This window comes from Taeniopygia guttata, chromosome 2, assembly GCF_048771995.1.
Source record: "Taeniopygia guttata chromosome 2, bTaeGut7.mat, whole genome shotgun sequence".
NCBI classification, from domain to species: domain Eukaryota; kingdom Metazoa; phylum Chordata; class Aves; order Passeriformes; family Estrildidae; genus Taeniopygia; species Taeniopygia guttata.
Window position 1 is genome coordinate 17,259,577 of NC_133026.1, and position 26,161 is coordinate 17,285,737.

A 26,161-nucleotide genomic window follows, 5' to 3' on the forward strand; every position below is an offset into this window, starting at 1 on the left:
TTTTTATACTTCTTGTATTAATTTCATCACAGCCTGTATAAGTACCAGCATATGCTATACAAAAAGCATCACTGTGTGATAAACATGTAACAGGTTTAAACATTTCTTTCAGTGAAAATGATAAAAATGCCTTGATCATACAGGAAAAAAATGTATCAATATCAATTAAATAGGAAAAAAAGAAGGTAAACAAAGAACTATTAAGATCCCTTTATGAAAAAAATCTTTCTTATCCAAATTTTGTACACACCACAAAGTAGACCGTCTCTCTAGCAACCTCTCAGTCAGCAAACACTGCCAGAGATGAAGCACTGCTGCTGGAATGGCATCCAGCTATGGCAGCAGCATAGGGAATGTTCTTCTGTCAGAAATTCCTAACACAACTGTATTCCACCACAAAGCACCAAGATTGCAGCACACCCAAGGAACACATTTGGCCTTTGTGGTGGATCTGCCCATGTGCACCAGTGCAACATATTTGGAATATGTCAGAATTTATATGTGTGTATGCTATGACTATGGTTTGCATTTCCCAATGCATTTGACCCTTCAAAATTACTTTTACAACCAATGACCCTGACACTGATAAAGTTTCCAGGTATTCCAAGTAAATGCTTAGGTTTACTTTTGCCTGCTTTTTGCCTCACTGCCTTTCTCACCAGCCTTGAGTCAATCTCACACAGGACCCTCTACTGTCTGCAATATATAAGAGAAAACCAGACAAGCAACCCAATAATCATTACTTGCTAAGGGGTCTAAGGACTAAAGCTTCAAGACTATTTGCTGTAAGTCACAAAATCCTTGTCTAACCTAGCGTGTATCTGAACCCTCCCAACTCATGCCAGTGCCAAGCTATGTAACACATAACTCCCTTCTGAGCCCTTCTCAGCTGGTAATGTGTACGATCCAGTCTTGCTGGCAAGACCAAACCAAGAGACTGAGTAACCCTACTCAGACCATGGAAAAGCAGTTTTAAATCCCTGGTTAGTTTGACAGAGCCCAAAGTACCTTATGTGTAAAGGCAGCTCAGGGATGTGAAGCTGGCCTGGTTTCAACCCACACCCACAGAACTGCTCCATTTATATGGAATGCCTGAATGCATTCCCTGGAACGGTCTGTACCTTTTCAGCTCAGGTCAGGCCTCCATGTCTATTCAGAAGAGGACAGAAATATTCACTTGAGTAAAACTGGGACCTCTTCTTGCTGTTGCCCCTTCACACTGCCAGCTTTTCCACTGTTCCCTCTGTCACCTTAAATCCCACAGACTGATGGTTTCTACTGAGCACAACGAATTTTCTTCTACTATTTCCAACTGCTTTGTTTATCATCTAATGCATGTCTTCTCATACAAGTTGGGTGCAGCTCCATAGAAATTAGTAGAAAAGTTTCTCGTGGAACCAGTATTAGGCTTTTTTCTATTAGTATTTTTATAATCTAATCTTTTCAAGCATAACTCAAATATTCTCAGATAATTCTCATAAAGTACCTATACTCTCTAGAAGTATAAAAACAGTTGCTTGCTACTAGTCCTCTGAAGATACGAGAAATTCACCATTAACTGTGTCCTTGCTCACACCTTTAATATTTTTAAACACTTTCACTGTTATTATTAGTAACAGTCATTTGTAATGTGATTCTTACTCATTGACCAGGACCCTGCTGTGCACAGTGCAGCAGTGCCAAACATCCCTGTACCAAAGGCTTCATAATTTAAGTATGAGATAAGAAACCACACATCAATACAGAGAAGGCAAAAGGAAAGAATAAAAGATTTATCTTCCATAATTATGTAAGTGGTGTTCTAGGATAGGAGAAGAAAGCTTGCAAGGAGTAGTGAGAAATAACTGTAAGCTAAGAACAAGCACTGAATGTACAATCTGTGGTTTTATAAATATCTTCTATAAAATGTAGTCGTGACAATAAGAGTCCTGACTGTATAAAGGTACAAGATGTCATTCGTGTCTTGTTTTCATTTCTATATTGTTTGGTTGCTCAATTTTGGATTAATTTTCCAGTTCCTATATTGGACTCCTTGCTGTGTTTTAATTCTTGGGAGAAAGTTCTCTATTCTATTTTCTCACTATCATTCTTTTTCCTTTTCTCTTTACATTGCTCTTACTGATTCAACCATATGAAATAAGGTTCTGGCATCCTGGCTTGTTTAAAATAATAATATCAAAAGTAATGAAAATTGTGAATGATTGAAATAAGTTAAGTTTTAATAAATTATCATGCAATGATATGGGAGAGAACTGTATAAAACATTATTTTCTTCCACTTAGAACCTTTTGTGTAATGAAAGACTAATTTCATCCTTTTATTTTCTGTAGGTATTTTGTCCATATGTATTACCTCTGGAATTCCTTTAAATTTTTTTAGCTTGGAAATCCTGCCATCCATTTCTGACAAGAGGTCTGATCAAATTGGCATATTTTTCTTTGTTATTTTTCCTCCCTCCACCCCAAAACTGTGCAGAACTTACTGCATGGCATCTTGCCACTACAAGAAATTTACTTTAGATTCAGATTTCAGAGAGATCACACATGGATACTGTATATTGATTATGAAGGACATGATATTTCCTAATAGTTTCCTCCAAACTTGCACATATTTGCAGATCTGTGCTTAGTCCCACACAAAGGCAGAAAATCTAGAAATTAAAGAGGTTGTATAATACACTGTTTGCTGAAAATAGTGCTTTTTGTGATTCCAATAAGCAGAGTTATATAGAAGAAAAAAGAAAGTCTGTATCACATAGAAAAAAGCTGCTTTTTGTAATGACTAATTGCTTGCTCTAATGAACATCTTTTGTTGCATCTGCAGTACTGTTGTTACTTTTAAGAACAGAAATCTCATCTCTCCCTACTGGATGTGATGTAGATTTAGACCCAGGACTAGTCATTGGAATTTCTCATTTTCAGAAATCCATCTGGCTAATTAGCTCTACATGTAACTACATGGCAAAATTTTGACCTGCTGGCCCCTAACTCTTCATTTTTTAAGCCTGGAAAACTAAAATTTTGATATTTTTGTCAGACGACTCTACTATTATCAATCCTAACAAAAATACAAAATAGCTTGTACACTTTGTATTTGTTGATGTGTTTTGATAATTTCATATTGCAACTTATATCTTGTATTGTAAACATTTCTCTACTCTCATAAGTGTTTATATTACTTTTTCCAGTTCCTCTCTACAAGCAAAAAGCTAATTTCCTATTTACATCAGATGATATGTGGTCTTGGGTTAAAAGCACTGATTAAAATTCCACTGATCTCTTACCTCAGAGTTTCGAAAGGATATGTTTAGAAGTGATACACAGTAATAAAAACTTTGCACTATCAAAGTATTATAGTAAGTATTATCACAGTATTATAATTCTGTAAAATTTTTCCAGTGCAAAGATTTCACTAGTTGTCATATACTTTTGCCTGCAAACTGCTCAACTTCTAGCAGTTGATATTAAAAATCATAAAGACACTATTGCTTGCATCCTCTCAGTTCTCAGCTTGTAGAATGACTATGGGCAGCCTCATCTTTGATGGATGAAATCTCCTTTCTTAAGGATCTCTTCAAAAACATCAACTCTTCTTTCTCCATTGTAATGTGCTGAATTTCTTATCTCTCCTAATCATTAACCATTAATCACCCTTCATGATGCAACATAGGAAATAGGAAATACCTAATGCGTTCATACATAAAATAAGAGAGACTGAGAAGAAAAACCAAAGGAGGAAAAAGCCCATAATTCAGCTCCTGTATTATTCACGGGGAATAGGCTTTGAGATGGAGACTCTGTCTTTTCTCTTTCCTCTGTGCGGGTGCAGAGTAGTCTGTCAAGTGACAGGGAAGATGATCGGTAGGATATCATGTTTTATCACTCACCTGTACATATTATACTGATCAATGTCTTATCTCAACCTCATAGTCCAAGGCATGGTGGGTTATAATATTGCCAGTTTCCCTTGACAGCATTGGTTTACAACTGCTCCCAATTTCATACCAGAAACAGCATGGAAGTATCAGCTCATCTAACTTGACTTGCTCAAGCATGAACTGCTTCTGCTTTCGTTCTGCTTCAGATTCTTGTTGATGCAGATCACAACAACCACAAAGCAGGCAACAGCTGAATCTAGCAAGTCCAGCAAGATTAAAGACAACCTACAGGCCCTGCACTTGACTATAGGTGTTGTTTCTTGGGTCTTAGGTATGAAAGCATGAACAAAGAAAGAGAAAAGGTATTTGATGGGAAAAAAGGAGCATTCCCCCAACTTTCGCTGAAAGACATTGGATAAGGGAAAAAGAATGAGTGAAATTTATCTCCCACCAATATGCAGTCTCTCAGGTGTTAAACTAATAAGAGAAGGTAAACCACTGATGCAAGGGCTATGCCCTACTGAAAAATACATGTGGTGACTAAAATTTTTAATATTTTCCTTTCTGGCACAGTTCAATCCTCACTCATCTATACTATCAAAATCTCTTGCCTCTTTGCTTTTACAATTTAATAAAAAAGTAATATTCTGTCTTTCAATATCTTTCCTGTAAAAGTTCTATCATATATTTTGAACTAATACATGAGAGTGCCTTTTTTGTGTCATTTTTTTAATAAATTTAAGTCACTAAAGTAAAATTCAAACATATTCTAAGCATCTTGCTATTGACTCAGTTCACTTGCCAAATGATCAATGTGGTCATCAAAAGGTTTGGCTGAGAAAATTATTCCTTTCTAGGTTATATGTACTGAGACCCAACAAGAATTATATAACAGATATATAAAAGACTAAACATAAAAGAGATATAAAATACTTTCTTCCTGTTTTCTAACTCTAATTCAGCAGAAAAAGTGGTCCAAGTGAAGGCTTTCACTGATTAAATTTTTTCAATCAGGTGTTCCTCAGGAATTCTTTGGCATGGAAGTGGCCCTGCTGTGGTCTCCTGCTGGAGTGCTTGCCAAGCACCAGAGGTTCAGCTTCAGAGAGCAGAGCAATGAGGATGGATTATTACAGCATGGTTCCAGGTAAGGAATATATTATGAATATGCCCCAGCATTATTTTCCTTCATTAGAATGCACTCACATTTTGCCCTCTGATAATTTTTGTGTTTCAAAGCTTTTTGTGATCAGAAAAGAGTTTCCCACACTTTCAATTTTCAAATGTAGCACATTTTTAACTTGTGCACATGCTACTACTCAAGCTGTATGAAAAACATTTTAAATCCCCTGTCTAAAAATTGTGCACTGTTTTTCAGGACTGTAGTCTGGTTTTACAGCATTTATTTGAAAAGAGTATATTAATGTAGAGTTTTATCTATGAATTCTTGTATGTGTAAGTTTATTCATGCAAGTTACTTCAGTGGAATTATGAGTAAAGAGGAAAGACCACAAGATCTTCTTCTGCCCCCCTCCCTACAAGATTAATTTCTCTGAATGAAGGGCTGGCAAGACTGTAGCACATAAGTGCCTGCAAGCTGGCAGTGCAAGATATTAATTTAAAATAAAAAGGTCAACGAAAACCCAACGTGGCAGTTGGCTCAGGTCACTGGCTGCTGTCCTTTTATTTCCTACTGTCAAGCCCTTCACACACATACTTGGCTATTCAGTGAACCCAGACTCTGACAAATGTGACCTTTGAATTTAGTTCTCACAAAAAGCTTTCAGAGTAGCAAAAATAGCAATGCCCTCCTCTGCAATACCTACTGCATCTTCAAGTCCATGGAAGGGGAAGATTGAGTTTTGTCATGGTACCACAGGGATGAGCATGGGAGCCCAAGATGTGAAAGAATAGTAAAATCAGTACCTGTACCTTCACTGACCTATCTTCAGCCTGCCATGTATAAATCCCATGATATGTTCCAGCAACATCCCATATTCTATCACTATCCAAAAAAACGACAACCATGTGACTTTACTGCATGCCTGCACACTGCCTGTCTTGGTAGTCTGCATCCCTGCAGGTTTTTAAGACATATAACCCTTAGTCACCTTGTCTTGTATAAAGTCTTACAGCTGACTTTCCTTTGTGCAGAAGTTGGAGTAGAGGCCTCCTGGGGTCCCTTCCAGCTTAAGGTAACCTGGGAATACAGCACACAGACACACACACAGAGAACATACACAAATACTCCTCGCCAAACTCCACCTGTATAATCTCTTAGAATTTATGATGTCATAGGTCTACTATGCTAGATCTAGCATAGCTTGCCTGAGTTTCCAATACCCTAAACTTTTGTCATATACACAGAGATGCCAATATCTACCTAAGATCAAGAGACATTTAGCTCTGGCTAATCACAGTTCTTAATGTAGATAATCACATATACAACAGCTTCTAGTTATCTCCCTGACAGTAGCTGCCAAATTTTTTTTAGAATAGCTATGTAGATTAGTGACAACAGAGCCATGAAGAAATATCACATGTATCTTATTTTTCTGACATTTTAAATAAATGTATTCAAAAAGCAGAAAATATTCAGTGCTTGCTTCCTATCAGTAAAAGTAGTCATAATCATTTTTCTTAGCATGGTTCAGGGCAAGGACACAAGTGTTGACAGTACCTAAGAGGTTTCTGTACTTTGTAGCCTGTAATGCAGAGGCTGTATCAGCTGACTTCTGGGTTTTGCATTTTAAAGCAAGCTGGTTCTCAAAAAAAAGGTATTGATTAACTGGTTGCATGCTAACGCCAAAAAATGTTATTTTATGTTAATTTGACAAGGACATTGACCAAGAGAGACTAACTACTGCATCATCTTCTGCCTGGCTCCCTCACCTCTATGCCCAAGCATACAATGTACATACATATAAAATCTTTGCAACATGGTATTTAAAATCTGCCTTTTGCATTGGCTGGATATCTAATCCACTGTGATCCAAATAAAATGAAAAGACCCCTTCCTAGAGTACTGCGAAAATCTGCAGTGATTATTTTACAGCAGATATTTACATTGTGTCCTTGGACTTCAGTGACATGAACACCAGGTGTGTTCTTTACCTGAACAAGAATAAAATGATGAGTGTTCATTCTAAAAGTTTAAAGACTATTTTGTGAGTAAAGGCAATGTGGTTACATCCTGACAAAGACTGAACTTGAAACATCTGGGGTATCAGAGCAGACTTGCAATGCTAAATGTCTTGGAAGAAGCAAATTTTTCAGTTGGCCTCAGTTCACATCAATATGTATGGAATAAACAGTGACTGTGCTTTTGTAACACATCCCTTATTTGAGGGACAAATGCATAAGGGTATTTTGCAGTGTTCTATTTTCACATTCATTAATGTCAAAAACAGAGCTTTCCATTGACCTTGCTCTGCTCAGGTCTGTTATCACTAATGCACCTACCATGGTGTCATGCACCCAAACTTCACAGCTCATTTCTTCCATGCTAATGCACATACAGACCATTTGAGAGGAAAAAACCTCCATATCCATATCTAAGCTCCATAACTCCCCACTTTCTATTACTTCTTGTAACACAAAAGGGTAGGTGATTTTAGCTTGAGTGTGAAAGAGGGAGTAAGACAACCCCAGAAACAGATCTTAACACTTAACACGTGCAGCAAGCTGTCTGAGCACAAAGTTTATTCCAGGATTCACTACTGAACTACTTCATGAGCATTAGGAAGTCAATGCCCCCCAAACCTACAGTTCCATTTCTCTATACTGACAACAATATTGCCTTTTTATAATTTGCAGTTTGGAAAAACAGGGGAAAGCTGTAATGAATTTAGATTTTTTTCAGCCAAAGAAAGAGTGAAAGAAAAAAATCATAAAGTTTTAAAAAAGATACTCTGCAGCCTCCAAAGCTAGTCCATCTGATGATCTAGCTGACATCACTGTTACAAGATTCAGCCTCACTGTCTAACAGCTTTCACTTGCTGGAATTTAAATCTAATATATCTGCTATATCAAGAAAATGGAGGAGAAATTATTCCCTGGGTCTTTGCAGCATCATACTCACTTTAATCACTCACTGTAGAAATTCTATCATATCAATATATCACACAATCCATTGCATGTATTTTGGAGTTTCAGTCAATGTAGACTAGCAGGATGGGAACTATTTAATATATCAAGCAATCTTAGCTGCCTAGGGTGGAATTTATCACAATTTGAGGCAAGTACCTCAGACTTCATTTATAGACCCGGAAGTGTTTGCCATGATGCACCTCATCTTCAAGTCCCAAGTCTAAACCAAGTCATAAAAGGCCCAGTTCCTCTTCAGGATTTGGTGAGCATAGGATGACTCTCTCAGCTATGGATGCATACATAAGAAATACAAAATCACAGAATTTCATTTGCAAGGGAGCTTTGGAGGTCATCTAGTCCAGCCCCCTGCCCAAAACTAGGTCATGTTGCTCAGACCTGGGCCCAGTCAAGTCCTGACACCTCCAAATATGGATATTTCATAAACTCTGGACAAACAAATTTTGGTAATTGAAAATCCTCACAGTTTAACAGAAGTATGATATCTTGTCAGAATCTCCTATTTTTCAACTTGTGCCCATTACAGATGTCTAACATCACCTGAGATCTGACCTCTATAATGTAATAAACAGTCTACTCTCTTACAACACTGTCATGCTTTTCACTTTATTTGAAGGTCTTTGTAACAAGCAAATAGTTTTTAAATTTGTGGTAGCTTGTTCCAAGCATCAGCAAGACAGAGAGTTATGAAAGGTCTAAAGGTTTCAAAATAGAGTTTCTGGACAAGGAAAGTAATAAGATTCCTCCCCTCAGAAGCCAAGTACAGAAATTAAGGGACTCATCCATATGACGATTGGGTTTTGGCTTTCCGTTTAAAATCTAAGAACAAAGAAATATAAACAAAATCAATGAGAAAGTCTAGTGTTCATCTGGAGGAGATCCACTGATAATTGGAAAGACTATGCAAAGGTAAATTAGAGATGTTACTATGAGATTACAGAAAATATAAGAAATGAGAGCTTTAGAAATGTGAGCTGCCCAGCAATTTCTGAGTAAAATCTATGCATTTGTAATAGACAAAGCTCATCTGCCTGCTTATAATTCAGGAAAGATCAGTGTTGTTATGAGTATAGCAGAACTTGAATAATAAATTTAGGTGAAGACCATCATTTGCACTTCCCATTTGGTTAGAAGGGCATTGTAACAGCTGTTTTTCTCACCAAAAGCAGCTGACTGGTGATATTATTTTTCAATTAATGATATTACACTATGAATAGATTACTGCATGTAGGCATGAAAACAACAACAATTAGTGAAAGAAATTCAGCAACGTAACAAAGTATGTTTTGGTTTTCATTTAATTGGAGGGTAGGGAAAGTCAGAGATGGAATAAACCCCTTCTAGACACAGTGAAATTTGTATGCTGGAGGCTCTCAAAACAATCCCAGCCAGACTGAGTAAACAGATCTAGAAAAAGAAAGAATTAGGCAAGTGTAGAAGAGTAGAGAACAAAGATGACAAAGACTTAAAGCAGTGTTGAGAAAATCTAAAGGAATTTGTTTTTTAAACAAGAGTGTAATTTTGCACTGAATCCCCAAATGAATAGAGATTTCAGTTATTTAGAACTGAAATGCCATCCCTAAATATCTTTACATTGTTACATGCACTAAGCCAAGCTGTGTAATTCCACACTTGGTTGATTGTGAAAGTAAAGCTTTTTAGTTTTACATTCCAAACCACAACAGAAGAAGAGATGACACCAAAGGAAAAAAGCCTTATGTTAAAAGACACCACCCTACTGCAGTGGTGCTTACGAACACCATTCCACACATTAAGTCACATTTCGTACTATCTGTGGAAAACACAGCCTAATTTAGGTGTATAAGATGTGAGATCTATATTAACTAGTCTTAGAGGTCTAATGTACTCCTCTAGCATAAAATGAGGACCAAATCAAAGAGCTGAAACAATGACCTCTGGGCACATATTACTACATCCTTAACCACATATCTAGGTCACAAAATATTCACAATTCTTCTCAAGAGCAAATAAAAACACCAAATAACATGAAGGGGTAAATAAATATGACCCAGGAAAAATAAAATCTGCTTTGCAGGTACATGACTTATTACCAATACATATATTAATAACATAATCCAAACCCTCCTATGAATGAATATGTGTGTGAATATCAGCTGGTGAAAACAAGACTCTTTTAAAGCTCAGGTTTTCTTTCTTGTGTCATTCTGCTCTGCTTTGTGCTCCTTTCTCAGATAATAAGCAGGTGAGCACATTTCTATTCTGTCCATGTACAGCAAAACATCAAGAGTTCACATTCCAAGGACCCACCCCTCCCAATTCGCACCTTGCACCTTTTCTTTCTTAAAAAGACTATGCCTTATAGCTTTCACACATTTACTGTTTCACCGTTTTGCCCTGAATCAGAAATTGATGAAAACTTCCTTGTAGTGAATTGAGGGACAAGAATATTGGAAAGCTGATCTTTCTGACCTTTGATTTTACAAAACTATATTTTTCTGGTTGGTGAAATCAGGATTCATTTCTCTGTCTGAAAATGCAAAGGACCTCCCACTATCACATTTGCTACATCCCTCCCCTAAAGCCCTCAAAATAGAAATGATAAAATTGCTCTCTTTCTTTTTCCCAAGTCTGTAGGAGTAACAGCCTGATTAGTAATTCCCTGTATAAGAAAGAAGAGTGCCCCAGCAAAGAGCGTGGGAGCATAAAACTGCTAGAAGAGAGAAGCCACACTTTACCTATTCATTTCTAATAGAATATGTTCTCAGGGGACAGTTTTATATACTAGAAGCTTGAGATTTGCACAGAAAGATAAACTCTGGTCAAGTATCTGCATCCCATCTGGGACATGGTCTAATCAGGAATTTCCAGCAAAAATATTTTTCCTCATAATATATCAAACTGTCATTTTGCACTCGTTGTATATTTAACGTTCCTAATGTCGGTGAAAAAGGAAAAGGGACTTAAATGTCAGTGAAGAGCTGAGGGGATGCTTTGGTTATTGAACTGCTCCCTCCCAGGACCGCTTCCTTTCTTCTCCCTCTGCACTCACAAGCTGTGGATGGTCACCAGCTCTTGCATGCAACACCATGATCCTTCAAGTCACCTGCTGGGAGAAGTCTTTTTCTACAGCACTCAGTGTCCCAGGGCTGAGCACCTGAATCCTGAAGCCAACCACTAAGGGATGTTTGTCCTTTGTGAAGCACAACAAATGGAGCACCAAGTCAGGAACCAGGAAATGAACTGAAGGATGGGTGACAGGTGAGCAGACTGCACACACAATTCTAATGAGTTATGATGAGGCTTCTCACATTTTGGATCTGAGGCTGCACAGATATTGACTGGTCCTAACTGAGCACCTGCCTGGGGAAGCCATTGCCTGGCCCCAGGGTTCTCTGAGAAAGCAAAGAGAAGACAGCCATGAAAGGAAACCCCTTGCATCATCCTTTACGCTACAAATTTCTGTAAATGCTCCGCTGCACCAACTGAGCAAGCAGTGCATGGGCTTTCTGTTCTGTTCCCTGAAAAGAAATATGAAAGAAGCTCTGAGAACTCATGGGAAATGTATTTATTGCAAGTTGTAAAAAACTTTTGTCCAATGTGAATAAACCAAAAACCTTAATTTCCCTGGCTTCTGCAAAGTAAAAGATGAAAAAATACATAAAAGTATCCTAGAAATACACACACATTTTCTTTGGAACTTGAAAGGCCCACAAAATTCAAAAAAGAATGTATTAAAATTCCACCCAAATTTGTGTTTATTTATAGCATTCTTCACACATTCTACTGCAGTTTATTTCCTACTTGTTCTGCAGCTACTGAAGTGTTTTGTTACTTAGCTCATCTTTTAGTAACTACATGATGGTCTATAAAAGCACAAAAAAATCTGACTACTGAGGAAAAGAGAACATAAACATATTTTAAAATAGTCCACAACTCCATCTTTGGATACCTCCCAACCTGCATGCTTTCTATCAGCTTTGTTCAATATACACTTTGATGTCTTGCTTTATCTAGTCATTTTTTGGGGTTTGTGAGGCAATTAACAAACTCAGTTTTTCTGGAACTTTTGAAAAAAGAAAACTCATATTTCTATTAGTTTTGTGATATATTTCTCATGAGACTATGAAATTACTTTTTTTTCCCACTTACAGGGTAAGGGTAATGCCGTTTAATTTTCCTGAAGACATAGTATTGAAGATCCCACATACCTTCAGAAACATCAAAATTCATGCCAGTAATGCACTGAAATAATTAATCTCCTTTATACTACATTCCATAGAAATATGTGGTATAATCAATGTCTTCCTTTTATAAACATGCTTTTATATACATGCATAATCAGTGTCTTTCTTTTACATACATGCTTTTTTCCCCCATACCATAGATTAGGGAGATATTGTCTTTCAAAGCAAATTCTCATCTTAACTTGGAAAACCCAAAAACTTCCAATCAAACACTGGCAATTTTTATCAAATTGAAAATGCAGAATTATTACAAGTATAGTAGAAATATGAGTGTTTTTAAGAATATTTGAAGATCACAGCACATTTTGTAGTCTGATTAAACAAACAATTAATAAATAGTTTTTACATTTATATTTTCACCAGAGTCATTCATGCAATGTTTTAAAATGTCAGCAAGGGTATAATTTTTTTTAGAAGTTATAATTTGACTTACTGGGAAGTACAGAAGAAGCGATCCAAAAAGAATGGTTTCCAACAGCACCAACCCTGAAGCCCTGATACTCTAGAAGACAAAAACCAACACAAAATATTAGAAAATTCTTTCTGTGTGCCATTTTCATAAAGGTACCTTGACTTTTGTCAGTGTAACACTTCCACAGTAATGTTTATTAAGCTGTCTGTCATGCTTGCATGCTTCACACTCTTTAAATCACAGGCCCATTACAATGGTTGTGTTTTACAAAATTAAATTTAAAATATCTTTTCCCTATGTTAAATACTATTCAACAGACATTACCTGGATATGATTTAAAATTGCTAAATTTGCTCTCAAGTGTCAAGACTGAGGGATCATGGGAATTACAGACATGAACTTAACTGTAAAATTTGTTCTGCATTGTTTAAATTTCAAGAAGTCCCTAGAAGATTTTTGCTTATTTAATATTAATGACTTAGTTTCCATAATAAGTATGAATAATCTCAAATTTTATTAAATATAGTGTGCTCTTAGACTGCAAGTGTATTTACTTTTCCTGAAATTTTTGTACAAAGATGTCAATTTATTAACTTGTAAGGATTGTAAAATACTACACCATTTCCTCACCACATGTTGGTTAAGAAACCAACATGGTTTTCTTAAATCTTAAAATTAAAATAAAACAAAACAATTATCTTTCTTAATACAAAGAGTATTCCAATAACTCTGATGATTTATGCACAGTGCAACTGTGCCTTACCTTAGAGACAAAATAGCAACACTTGTGAGAAACAGAAATGTTAAATGAAGACCAGTATTGATCACTGCAAAAGCAGAATGCTTTGCTGATCTGTGCAAGGTACAGCCCAGGTGCAGAAGTGCTGTGTAGAAAAACTAAATTTCAGGAATTTTATCTCAATAAAAGTTTGCTTTTAAGAAATAGAATGCACAGATTCTTCTTTCTGCCCCCAAGGCTAAGCAATAGCAAGATGTTTGGCTCTTCTGTTAAGAGACAGAAGCTGGACTTCCAGTTCCCAGACATTGATATTAAGAGTGGCAGGAGAAAGTGGATCTATATTTCATTTTGGTGGGAAACCTAATACTATTCATACCTGTAAGAGGAGTACTGGGGACTAAAGAATGGGCATAAAAACAACTGGAAGGAGTTATCTGAATCCTCAATTAGTACCCTATAACAGTAGTACCATAAGTTATTTATTGTCTTAATAATAAATTCAGGGACTGATTAGGACCACTACCCATGAAAACATAAATGTTTCCATAATGAATTCCATAAAAAGGTTTTGCTTTAATTTTATTATTGTTGGTTGAAGTACAAAATTCAAACAATGCATTCCCACCTAACTGCAGGGAAAACTCTTCAATTCAAGGGATAAAAAGTTATATCTCTTTTGGAAATTTCTGTGTAAAATAATGAAGAGGAAATTGTGTGTCCTGCTCAACCTTTCCTCACACTAACAAATAGTTTTAACCTATTTGAATCATAGCCTCCTAATAGAATACAGATTTCAAATACAGAAATATTCACAGCAAAGGCCAATTTTACAAAAACAGGCCTACAGTTACAGGCTCCCACTTAAACTGTACTGACAAATTGTCAGTATTTTCTGGCATTTGCAGGTTTTGTGCAGTATTCCTAAACCAAATAAATAAAATCCTCATGTTCTTTCATTTCCCTTTCTTGCCTTTGAAAGAGACTTACATGAAGGTCAATTTTTTTTCTATAACTAGTTATAGCTGAGCTCAAACAGAATATAATTATTAAATTTACTTTTTACTTGGAAAAAAAGTCAGGAAAAGCAAAGGCCATTAATCATAAAGCAATTTCATTACCAGTACACAAGATTGCAGAAGAAGAAGAAATCCTGAAATATTTAATTTTTCAATTCATGTGGCCCTGGATGCTTTCTGTTATACAAGTAACCAAATCTGCTGAGATATATCATGATGAAGGTAAGGTGTTCTGCATTTAGAAACATGGGCATTGCTGCATCTGAGTTGCACTACACCACCTAAAAGATAGACATTTGAGAAAACAGTATTTGCTGGTGAAGAACCCTCACAACAAAAATGGTTTATGTCCCAGGGACATCTTTTTTATGAGGGCAGAATATTCTTCCTTGGGGACATATTGTTTAGATCAAGACACCTGCTTCTCATCAAATAGTGGTGAATATATACATCAAAGAAAATCAGTAATGAGATAAATACCTAAGTTCAATTTCAGTCTATTCACAGTTTTATGGTTAATTTAAAAGATGAATATGTACAATGACAACCATCAAAAATATGGATCACTTAAAGTATCTGTTTCACTAGGTTATGCATTAAATTATTATAGAAATTAAATGAAGGTCCAAAGACATTAATTTCAAGACTAAAATGCACTCTATTATTGATAGTTGCCTAATCACCAAGAGATTAAATTGAATACACAAAAAAAAATCTGATGAAATAGGAAACCAAATTTCAGGAGCAGGAGGTAGATCTCTTTAGTTTACAAATAGCTTCAGAATACCTGAACTAAATTTCAGCTTTCTTATTCAACATGGCCTCACCTATTACAGAAGATAAACCACAGCTCGATAAAATTGTCTGTATAAATTGTAATAAAATCACACAGAAATAAACAGTTTATGGTAAAAGGATAAAAAAAACAACCTGAATGCAAAGTTCAAGATTCATAACATCTCAGAAGAAACAAACTGAAAATTATGTGAGAAACATTGGAATAAATCTGATTTAGGTAAAAATTCTCATTGTTTTTCATGACTTAGAAGGCAAATTAACTATAGATGAAAATCATTATAATAATTTCAGATCAGTCAAAACCTCATACTTTAGAAGGTTTTAAATCCAACTTTTACTTTACAAGAGCCAAGTGCTAAACCACTCAAAATGAATATCTTATGATTGCATCTGAGAAATCCTAATCCCAAAAATGGTGAGATTTTTCAACTCTTCAGAATTTATTAAGTAATCTCTCATTAAGTTTAGATCATGGAATGTATATTTCACTGAAATAAAAGCACATTTGTTTTTGAAGGAAATACTGCTCTGCATAATTATTCTTCCTACCAATGTATTGCTGAAAGGCCCAGCCCAGGGAAGCCTCATGTTAGTACAGACCCTGCACAAGGAATAAGTTAAAATGGCTGTGCTATCTGCACAAAGTTAGAAGTTTAAGTCAAGGGACAGCATATGGATAAGGGCAGATGAGAACAGTGGAACAACAAGGCAATATCACATTTCAGAACTGGCAATTAGTAGTTAATCCCAGCCTATCATTATCCCACTCTAAGTCAAATACTTCGTCAGCACTTGAATCTGAAGACATAATATGGAGAGCAGTGGATGCTCTCAAAAAGCTTCCACCAAGCATGAGGAAAGTATGAAGTGAATAAGGGGTGCTTTTTGAAAAGGTAACAAGATGAGGCTGGTGTTGACACTTCTGAATCAAAGAAATAGCATTAGGAGACAGAAAAAAACTCATGTGGGAGTTGAAAAAACCCAGAGATACACAGCTCATGCATGATGTCAAGAGGCAGATGCAGCGAGGACAGAAGAAAGTGGCAGAGCAGTAAATCATGGGCAGCATCACTTCAAACACACAGGAGCAGGCCGTGCCTGCATCTGCCAAGGCCAGCTGAAAGGACATGGCAGTAGTCAAGACACAAGACACCAAGCTGAGACAACAAACTTAGGGCTGCAGACTGGCAGAAAACATTTATTAAAAGGGAGCTCAGAAGCATTTCGGCAAGGCTTAGACACAGCCAGAGACCAAAAAGACCTTTGGTAACAAGCAGGTTGCTACAGTAACTATGAAAGCAGCAGATGTGATGTCCTAGAGGGAAGCAGGAGGAGATCAAGGCTTCTTTTCTGCTATATACTGAAGTTGATGAGAAGATGTCAGGGAAAAATGTCATGATTTTATTCCAGACAGGGGGAGGCATGGCTGCAACAAGGAAGGCAAAAAGCAATGTGACTGTGCTCATAGCACAAAGTTCTAGTGAGAAGCTGACAGCATGAGCCTGCTCCTAAAAACCTTCAACTTTTACCCAAAGAAATGAAGAAAAGAATGAAGAGCAGGAATATGTTTTAATCTGAGCAATTTGTGTTCAGCTTGTACCACATGATTTGGCCAAAACCAACCAACCAAAATACTAAAACCAGCACGAAGTTTCTCTGAACACTCTACCATTAACTAAAAGTTTTGCAGTTACAAATATGCAGTAAAAAATGCAAGACTTTTCCTAGAATAAGGTTTCACATGCAGTTTTATTTATACTATTTGAAAGTTTTCATGCTACATTTTTTTCTGGTGTTTTCATTCCCTGTTTCTTCACTTACGTTACTTCTTTCATCTCTTTGGGTAAAACTTCTAAAAAAACCCCCTATTTTCTCATCTTCGTGAGAGCTTCTCCTTAGTTAAATTGGATTTTCGACATCAAAATAGGGTCTTACTACTAGACCCTTAAAACAAAAAGAAAGCTCTGCTTCAGACAGAAGTCTTCTCTTGGAGAGGGAGGCATGCCAAAGACCTCATGCAAGCCACCAGGGACTTTGCTATTGCTATTGATTGTACAAGGAAGGTTCACAGCAGGATACAACTCCAAAACAAATAGCAGGATAAATAAATAATGTCACTGTTATTCTGCTGACACGATAGGAAATCTCTTCCCAGCAAATCTGTAAATGCCCACTCAGGAACCAAAATGAAACTCCAGATAAATGCAACTGTCCTGAAGTTACTGCATCAAAGAATCAGTGGGGAAAGCTTATTACCATGTGACAGACTACTCAGATACCCTATAAGGGCTATAAATATGAGAATCAGCAGGAATCAGAGAGTAACAGACAAGCAAAAATCTTAGCTGTTTGCTCAGTTTAATTGATGACTCTTAAAATGACCTTCGAAAAACTCTTCTATGAGGTAATAGTTTTCATTGTTGGAAAATATTTGCTGGAATTCAAGAATTCAATTACTTAATTTTTCATATTTTATTTTTAAAGTGAAATAATTGTCTAAAAGAATTAAATTAACACAGGCTTTCAAAGCTGCTACAGCTTTTTTTTTGTTGTTGACAACTAAATCCTTGCCAGCACCCTACACTGACAGTGCACTACCAGCTCCATTCATTTGAACTTTGAGGCTCTGTATTGCATAGTTTTGTTGAATACTGGTAGAACAGAAAGTAACAATGATTCACAGTCCACAAGGTCTTATGCAGCAAAACATTACGATTAAGAAAGCAAAGGCCAGAAATCAGTTTCAATGTCAAAGTGGAGCAAATGTGTCACAATCTATGGCTGATTGACATCACTTTGAAGGCAGTACACTCCTTGAAAAACCATGAATGTTTTCCAGATGGGCCCCCTAAGATGTTGTGCAATTCAACTTTGTAGAGACAAGCACTGGCTTAATATAAAGTTATACAGAGAAGATTGCAGAAGATTTAGAGCTACTGCTGAGTATTGATGAAAAGTCATTTTTATGACCTACCACGTCCATTAGGAGTAGACTCTATCTAGAGCACTTTTTTCTGCTTCCTACAACCCTGCTCTTCTTTAAGCTCTTCTTTATGAGGCGGAACTGAAATCAATGAACATACTTCATATCTAGATATTTATTTTCTTCACACTTCAGTTTTCATTAGGCCTAAAGTATCTGTAATTTATTTTTCTCTTCACAAGTGATGCCACTAAATGTGTATTGATGCCACTAAACTGTGTATTAAAATGCAAATACACATTCATGTGAAACCTTTGGCCTTATGAAGTGAATATACACAATACCTTGCAAACACTGCAGCCATGCCTACTGTCTTTGGGAGCTCCAGCAGCCCTGAAGTTCTTTGGGAACTCCATCCTCCCTGAGACTCAACTGTTGCTGTAGGCTAACAGCCCCTCCACTTCTTATCTTGCCAATATGGCACTTTTAAATTACTTACGTGGGAGTCAAGAAAGTACAGCATCCCCAAAGGCACATCTAAACTACACAGGAAAATGGGAAGGGACATGCAAATAAAAGAAATGAGGATTCCAGTAAAACAACAGTTTTGAAAACAACATCAGGAATGTCTTTAAACCTGCACACCTGAAGACTACAATAAACTTCTGAGAAATCACAAGAAACTAGGTTCTCACCCTAGGACAGGATGAAGAAAGGGTGTCTATTGCGCTACATTGAATGTATATATGCTGAGTGAACTATCAGGTATGCCCACCAGCACAGCATGTAAAGGCAGCTGCTCCATCTGCGCAAGATCTTCCCTCTATCAAGTTTCCACTTCAGCTGAAATGTCAGAAATTGTTGTCAAGGGAGAAAAAAGCAGAATGTGCACCAAAGATGAAAGCCATACAGGCATAAGCACATCAAGATGCCACTGTGGAGTCAAAAAGGGAAAGGGATTGGCTGATTTACATTAGAAATAGAGGTATGTTTGCAAAGCCAGCATGCTTTAATATTTAAAGATGTATCACACATCAATAGCCGTGATTACCTCATTCTGAATTACTGTATCCTATTGCAACTGCAGTAAGGGAGAAAAGACATTCTTGATTTGTCAATATTAGAAAGGGGAACTACAGCATAAATTTGCATGTTGCTTTTCCATCTATGTGCAGTTCTGTGTAGTGTTTAAAATTGCACTGTTTAGGGACTATCTTCACAGTTTTGAAATCATATTTAGCAGAACACTTCAATATATTTACACTAAATAAAAAATGGGATAGTGGTGGCAGAGTGTATCTAGCCACCCTGAACTCCAAATCAAAAATCTGTATTTGACAGAATAAAAGCCATATAAAACCAGTTTGTAGTCTATTATTTGCCACATTTCTCTCAAGAGAGGAGAAAATTATTTATTCCTGTTGATGATTAGGCATATATGGTCATGTTAACTGTATTTACCTTGACCAGTGTTCAAGATGTATATTTTCTTCCTCTCATTAAAAGTACATATATTTCTGTATTTCCAACAGTCCCCAAATGTTCATAAAAGGGGGGTTGGGGAGGGTAGGGGTGAAGAAGACCAGTACAATAAAATATCATTTAGTTTAAAATTTCCAATATTTGAGATTGGAAATGGTCTTGAACAGGGCAAAGCCCTTCATTCCAATGGGCTCTATCACAGTCCTTCATCATTGTTAATGCCATATGACAACACCATTCCAAATTACTGTGTTGAACTCTAAGCATTTTTTCCACTATTTTTCAAAGCTGAAAACAACCCTTTCCAAGTGTGCTCTCTACTACCAATTTTACCTTGACATGCTGTATTTACATCCAGAGACGCTGGCCACAGGTGCATCAGGAAGATGAAAAGACCAGATCCCCATGCACACTCTCTGTTCCCCTATTTCCAGAACCTGGCAGCACCACAAGGTGGTGAGGTGAGGGCAAAGTAGTTTGGCTTTAGTGCAACTACTTTGAAGCCTTTAGCATTGATCTGAATGAGAATTCCCAGCAAATAAGCCCCTTCTGAAAAGGTCCAGCATGAGTCAAGGCTGGCAGCACATCCTCATCTCTCCTTCATCACAAAGTAGCAATTAGTCTCTTCCACTCTATGGCTGAGATCAACTTCTCTGCTCCCTTTGCCAGTAGAGGTTCTTGGCATTTCTTGAGGGCACTTACAATTCCTCACAGCAGTTGCATTCTACCCGAGAGCTCCCTGTTTGAGGTGGTAGGCTGCTATGTAAAGGTCAGTTATTTTCAGCTCTTCCTTCCGATTCATTTGAAAAGGCAGCCTTATAACTGATAAACTTTTTAGGTTCTTTGCAGGTAATGTCCTTCCACAGTGCAGTACTTTTACAAAAATATGATTACAACACACCTGATTTTCTCTTTAAGGCTCTGGTAGATTTCTAGCGCTATGTTAAGTCTGATTTTTTTTTTTTTAATCTGATTTTTATTCATAGTTATTTAAATGTTCAGATTCTTTCCAGTAGCTTTGCTGGTCACTCCCTGTTTGAGCTCTCCCTTGGTCCACACAGCACTCCTTGCACAGATGAATTCTACTACTTTGTTTATGCTTTTTATTACAAAGTCACTGTTCAGCTTCTCATATTTGAGAATATTTGTTTTAATATCCATTAGTTCTGTCCTTGTCTAAATAGCTACTTTTGTTTGCTTTGCCTTATACTTTTTGGACATGTTTTATGTAGTGATGTTTGCATTATTAAATCAATAATAATGCCACAGCACATAAACATGTTTGCTAGTATCACCTTGAGCCGTTTTGTTCCTTAGTTGTTCAACTTGGAGAATGTTTTGCACCCCTGTATACAGCCATGAAAATCTGAATTGGTTAGGCTGAAAGGTGTTTTGCAAGTCAAACTCAAACTCTGTCAAAGCCTTGAAAAACCAAGGAAATAAGAGGAGCCTGTTCCTTTACAGACTCCTTTGTGATTGATAAGACACATAATACGATTATCAACAGCACTGAGCCTGTTCCTTGCTTTGCATCCAGTGTCCCTTTACTTCTCTGACACTGCAGAAGCCTCACCATCTTCCCAGGTCATATTCAGGAAAGTCACTCTGTCAGAGAAGTCAAAATAGAATTCCAACATTTTCACTATTGAGGAAAGATCTCTTTTTCCAAGGCTTCATCAATTCCCTCAGTGGCATTAAACTGGTGCTGTCAGGTGCTGTCAGCTTTTCTGATGGGATTTCACAAATTTTCATCTCCCTTGAGTTTTTGATCCTCTTGCACCTTGTGTCAATACCAGTTTCATGGCTTCTAGTTTTCACTACTGATTGGCATGAGGGCTGTCCACAGAAAAGATTTCTTTGAAGTGATAGACACATCTGATTTCCCTTTTGTATTAGCTATGAAGAATTTTTCCTCTTTTCTCTTTGTTTGGCACATTTCCCCCATTTACCCTCCTGCTGAAATTCTTTGTCTTTTCACATTATAGCAGTAGTATCTCCTCTTCATTTATTATATTTTTCATCTTTTTCTGTGTTTCCCTACAAAGCTTTTCACTAGTGGTTTAGCTTCTGCTACTCCTTCTGTGCCTTCTTCCAAATTTTGGAGTTCTTTCTCTTGGCAACGGGCCACCTTTTCTGCCTGTGACTTTCTCCAGTTATGACTCTTGCAGTTAAATAACATTACTGCTGAGCTGATCTCAGGGCTGCTGAGTCACTTTTACCTGTGTTTGACAAAGCCTCAAATGAATACCACAGAATTGATTGGAGCTTTGTCACGTATCTTTTTGCCATTCCATTTTGCTCTTTTGGCCAATTTCAATGACTGCTTGAAGTCACTACTGTGCATTTACATTTACAGTTTGGCAATGGTCAGATTGGTCAGTGGTACAAGTAGTTTCCATCAATTGTGTTTTGGATTAACAAGTTGAATTTTGTTTTGTCACCTATCAAATGTGCATGTCTACATGAGTAACTACAAGGTTTTCAAGAAGAGACAAGAAATCTAACTTCAGGATGCTTTGCCAAGAGAATAAAAGATGTTCTGGTTTAGACTCTAGTGTACTACCTCATTTCATGGCCTGTACTGCATTATTAAAGAAGCAGAGAATGATCCTTCCTGATCTATCCTCCAAGTTTCCAACAATAAAATTATGACCTTGAAGAATCAGATATTTCACCAAAACCGCTGTGCTTAAACACCCAAAAATACAGAAATGTATATAGAAATAGAGAGAAATAACCTCCATGATTCCTTCCTATCTGAATTGCTTTATACTTTGGGATCTATGACATTCTTTGCCAGTGAGTAACAAAGCAACTAAAAGTTTTGTAATGCAACTACTTCTTTTTTTAAAAAACATTTGAGAGATCCCTTGATCCTAATCCCTCTAATGATACCCTAAGAAGAACCATGAATATATATATATGTTTTCACATCAACATCTCACTACTTTACATGATTTTATAACATATTTCCTGCCACCCCTTGGTTATCTACACATAGTGCAGCTCACCTAGTCCCTTGAGACCAAAATTTTAAGAGCTTTTGGTGGCAGACCTTGGAAGAAACACTCTCATATCCACATGCTCATAACTCCCCTTCACAGAGCTACAAATACATTTGTAGGGCATCACATATCTCACAAAACCCCACTTCCCATATTTGCCCATGGACCCAGTAATTCTGTTATTTATTACCATTACTCTGAATTTCGAAGTGTGAAAGTTGGACCTATTGATCTTTATTTCTTGTCACTATTATAAGGAGTCTTCCTATCTTCCATTGCTCCTCTACTGCCATTAATGTAAACTTATTACACAATTAATAGTTCAGCAGTTTTCTAGATAGAAGTCTGAAGAGGAGTCTTCAGAGGAACCTTGAGAAGTTCTAGAAGAAGAGACTTACAACTTCAGAGACTTGTAAAAGCCCCTCTAAAGAGAAGCCTGGCTTTTAAAATCCAGTCTTCTGGCTTGCTATTGGCTTTGCCTGTTTATTACCATTCATTTTGTCAAGATATGAGTGGGACCTCACGAGCCAGTATTTACCAGGTTCTCTGTAGAATCTTATTATTAGGACCTAGGTGAGTAATAATGACTGTGTCAAAATGAAAGTTTTGTCATCACATTTTCTCAGTAAGACTTGGGCAGTAATTGTCAAGAAGGTCTCTGTTCTCATGGCTGTGCTCTGTGGCAGTGCTCCATCCTTCACCCGTGGTTGGTCTTTCAGCAACTGCCTTGCTTCTCACATATATTCCACACTATTTACAAAACTAGGCTGATGGCAATTTTCCACTGTTAAGTACTGTTTGGTCATAAAAAGTTCAACCAGTGTGATCTGAATAGCTGAAGTATTTCTTAATTTCTCTAAAATACTTATGATCTGCATCTACTCTTACTGACACATTGACCCTTTTTAATACAAAAAATGTCATGTCACTTCCATCATAAGCTGAAGTATGCTTAGGGACCTTTATAATTCTTTGTGTGAATTATAATAAATCACTGCTGAGGTGCCTGGGGTGTTTCTTGCCAAGTGCTTTCTGTTGGCAGACCTTAACTTCTCAGGACCTTAGTTTTTTGAAGGTAGTAATTATCAGGAGCCCCCATAAAGTACAAACATTGAGAAGCCTTCTGCAGTCACTTTTACTAAAGAGGTAACCTGATCCCATTTACCTTTGGATTTTACTGATCAACAGACAGATCAAAATGTCATATATCTACTCTTCATTCCTTTCAGGACTGAAAAGGCCTTAATTTAACATCTTTTATTTTCAACTCCCATCTTTTGCTCCCTTGAATACTTTGAAGTTTGCTTCTTGATATAGTAGCTGTATGCTGTTCTTTCTGTTAAAATGTTGCATTCAAAACTATTTTTTGCAACCATTTGAATATTGTAGTGCTACACGTGGGAGAAAATCCAAAGATATGCTCTCCTCTGACTCCCACACAGCACAATGGAAATGAGCAGTTTAACACAGCAACTTTAATCACAGCCATATATACTAACCTAATTGTGGTTTTCTTCACTAACAGTTGGAAATTCTCAAAAGGGCAGATATTTTGAATATACTTCAATATGTGTTCTTTCATTTTCATGATTCTACCTTCTTGGCAGAGAGTACATGGTAAACTACTAGTTTTCTTCCTTCACTCCAAATTTCTGTCATTTCCCAATGTAACTAGGAGTTTTCTTATGCAAATACTCTGTTCCCACTATGTTTGCCCTTCATACAACTTCTCATGTCATGGTAAACACACAAGATCTTTTTCATGCTATACAAACAAGATAGAAACTACTAAAGGAATATCTAAGAAAAACTCAACTGAATGACATGAAAAGCACTGGAAAATCTATCAGTTTCTATTCCTTGAAAACATCAATCATAATGGAAAGGTTTGGTAATCAACATATTATTTCTTTTGTCTCATGTTTCCTTCCCTTTTCCTTGTGAGATACACATTTAGAGAAAAGTTAACTTTCCTGTAAGGTACCAAAACTGTAATTGAATCCATCTCTGGTCAACTGAATGAACTGCAATGTCTCAAGAGCATATTTTTTCTTTCAGGGAAAAAGAATGCTTTGTTTTATGACTGATTATCACTCATTCACGTGTCATGATTACCAATGGCAAGAGAGAATCTGGGAAAAAAATAAGCACAAACTTCTTCCTAATAACTGAAAAGCACTCCAGAGACAACAAAATATGTGTATATGCCACTTCAGTATTGCTTTGTTATTAAAGGTTCGGATTCCGTGTGTTTCTTCACTCATAGACTACTATGGAAAACTGACTAATCATCACAAATGTAAAAATGTGCTTTTCATCACTAGCAGGTTTTGTGAAGCACAAGATTCCTGTGTTATGTCTAATAAAGATATATCTTTTTACTCTAGCAGATACCTATATCAGAACATATGAAAATGTACAAGTGCAGGAGTGAAAACTATTTCTCAATCTATTTGTGAGAAAATATAAATATTCCCTATAAAACAATTAATATTGTGTAGTGTAAAAAAGAAGACAAGCCCAGCTTGCAATAGCTGCATATCACTTTCTAAGTCTAGAAATAGTTTTCACTCACAAGAAATGCTTGTCATGATGTTGTTTATGACATTACCAGATTAAAACCTCACAAAATCAGAATGAAGTCCTTCTGCTAAGTTAATGTCAAGCAACTAAACAGATGCCTACAACAAACTTTTCATAACAAAGACTTTATGAATACAATTAAGTCTTTAATTTGAATAATTTAATATAATATCATTAAATACAAAGACACTGTCAGAAACAGAAGAGATAAAAAAAAAAAAAAGGAATATTCTTGTTCATTCTGTGATTTCCTTGCAGGATATTAAACTCTTTCAAAATGAGCCACGCATTTGTAACACAGACACTGCAGGATCAGGATGACTGTGGGATCAAGAATTCCAAAAACCAAAATGGAAATGCTTATCTAGTTATAGAAAGTGGATGAAGCTATTAATTTCAATAATGTAGCACACTGTGTGCACACCTATGTTTCTCAAATGTAGGTAGTGAATATATGCCATCTTCAGTTAATTTCTTTTTAGTAAATTAGAAATTTCAGAGAATATTCTGCATTTACTGAGGCAACAGTGAGATTCCAAGAGATATTACCAGATTTTCAGTGAGGTAAAAGCAGAAAGTTCATTAGCTTAGTACATAAATGCTGCATCAGCAATTTACAGATACTCCTTAGTATACTCTTGCTTTAGTGAAAAAAAAAAAAATCTTTAACTAGAGAATCACATTTAAACTCTCTAGGATCTAGAATTGTTCAGAAAGATTTCTCTTTGCCATAATTACTTTCCATCTAGTCACTCAAAAATATTGAAACCAAACATCATTCCCAGTAGTGGTAATGCAGAGATTTTCAAGATTCCAAGTTTCTAAAAACCCCATGTCCCTTTAGACATGTGCATACTTAATTTTCCAAAATTACTTTATTGTTTCCTTGATTTGCGCTGAACATCTATAAAAGTGAGCATATTTCATTGAAAGACACAAATTGCTCAGCTTTTTTTTTCTTCTTCTTCTTCCCTAAAACCACATAAACAATTCAGG

At 36.5% G+C, this 26,161-nt stretch overlaps 1 protein-coding gene across 2 annotated transcripts in view; it reads right to left on the reverse strand.

Annotated features, from left to right (window-relative positions):
- GPR158 (G protein-coupled receptor 158) overlaps nt 1-26,161 on the reverse strand; it is a 191,811-nt gene that overhangs the window by 70,368 nt on the left and 95,282 nt on the right. For both annotated transcript variants that reach the window (XM_041714383.2, XM_041714382.2), the window contains exon 5: nt 12,641-12,709. In XM_041714383.2, coding sequence (XP_041570317.2) covers nt 12,641-12,709 — 69 coding nt within the window. The remainder of the gene's footprint in view (nt 1-12,640; nt 12,710-26,161) is intronic.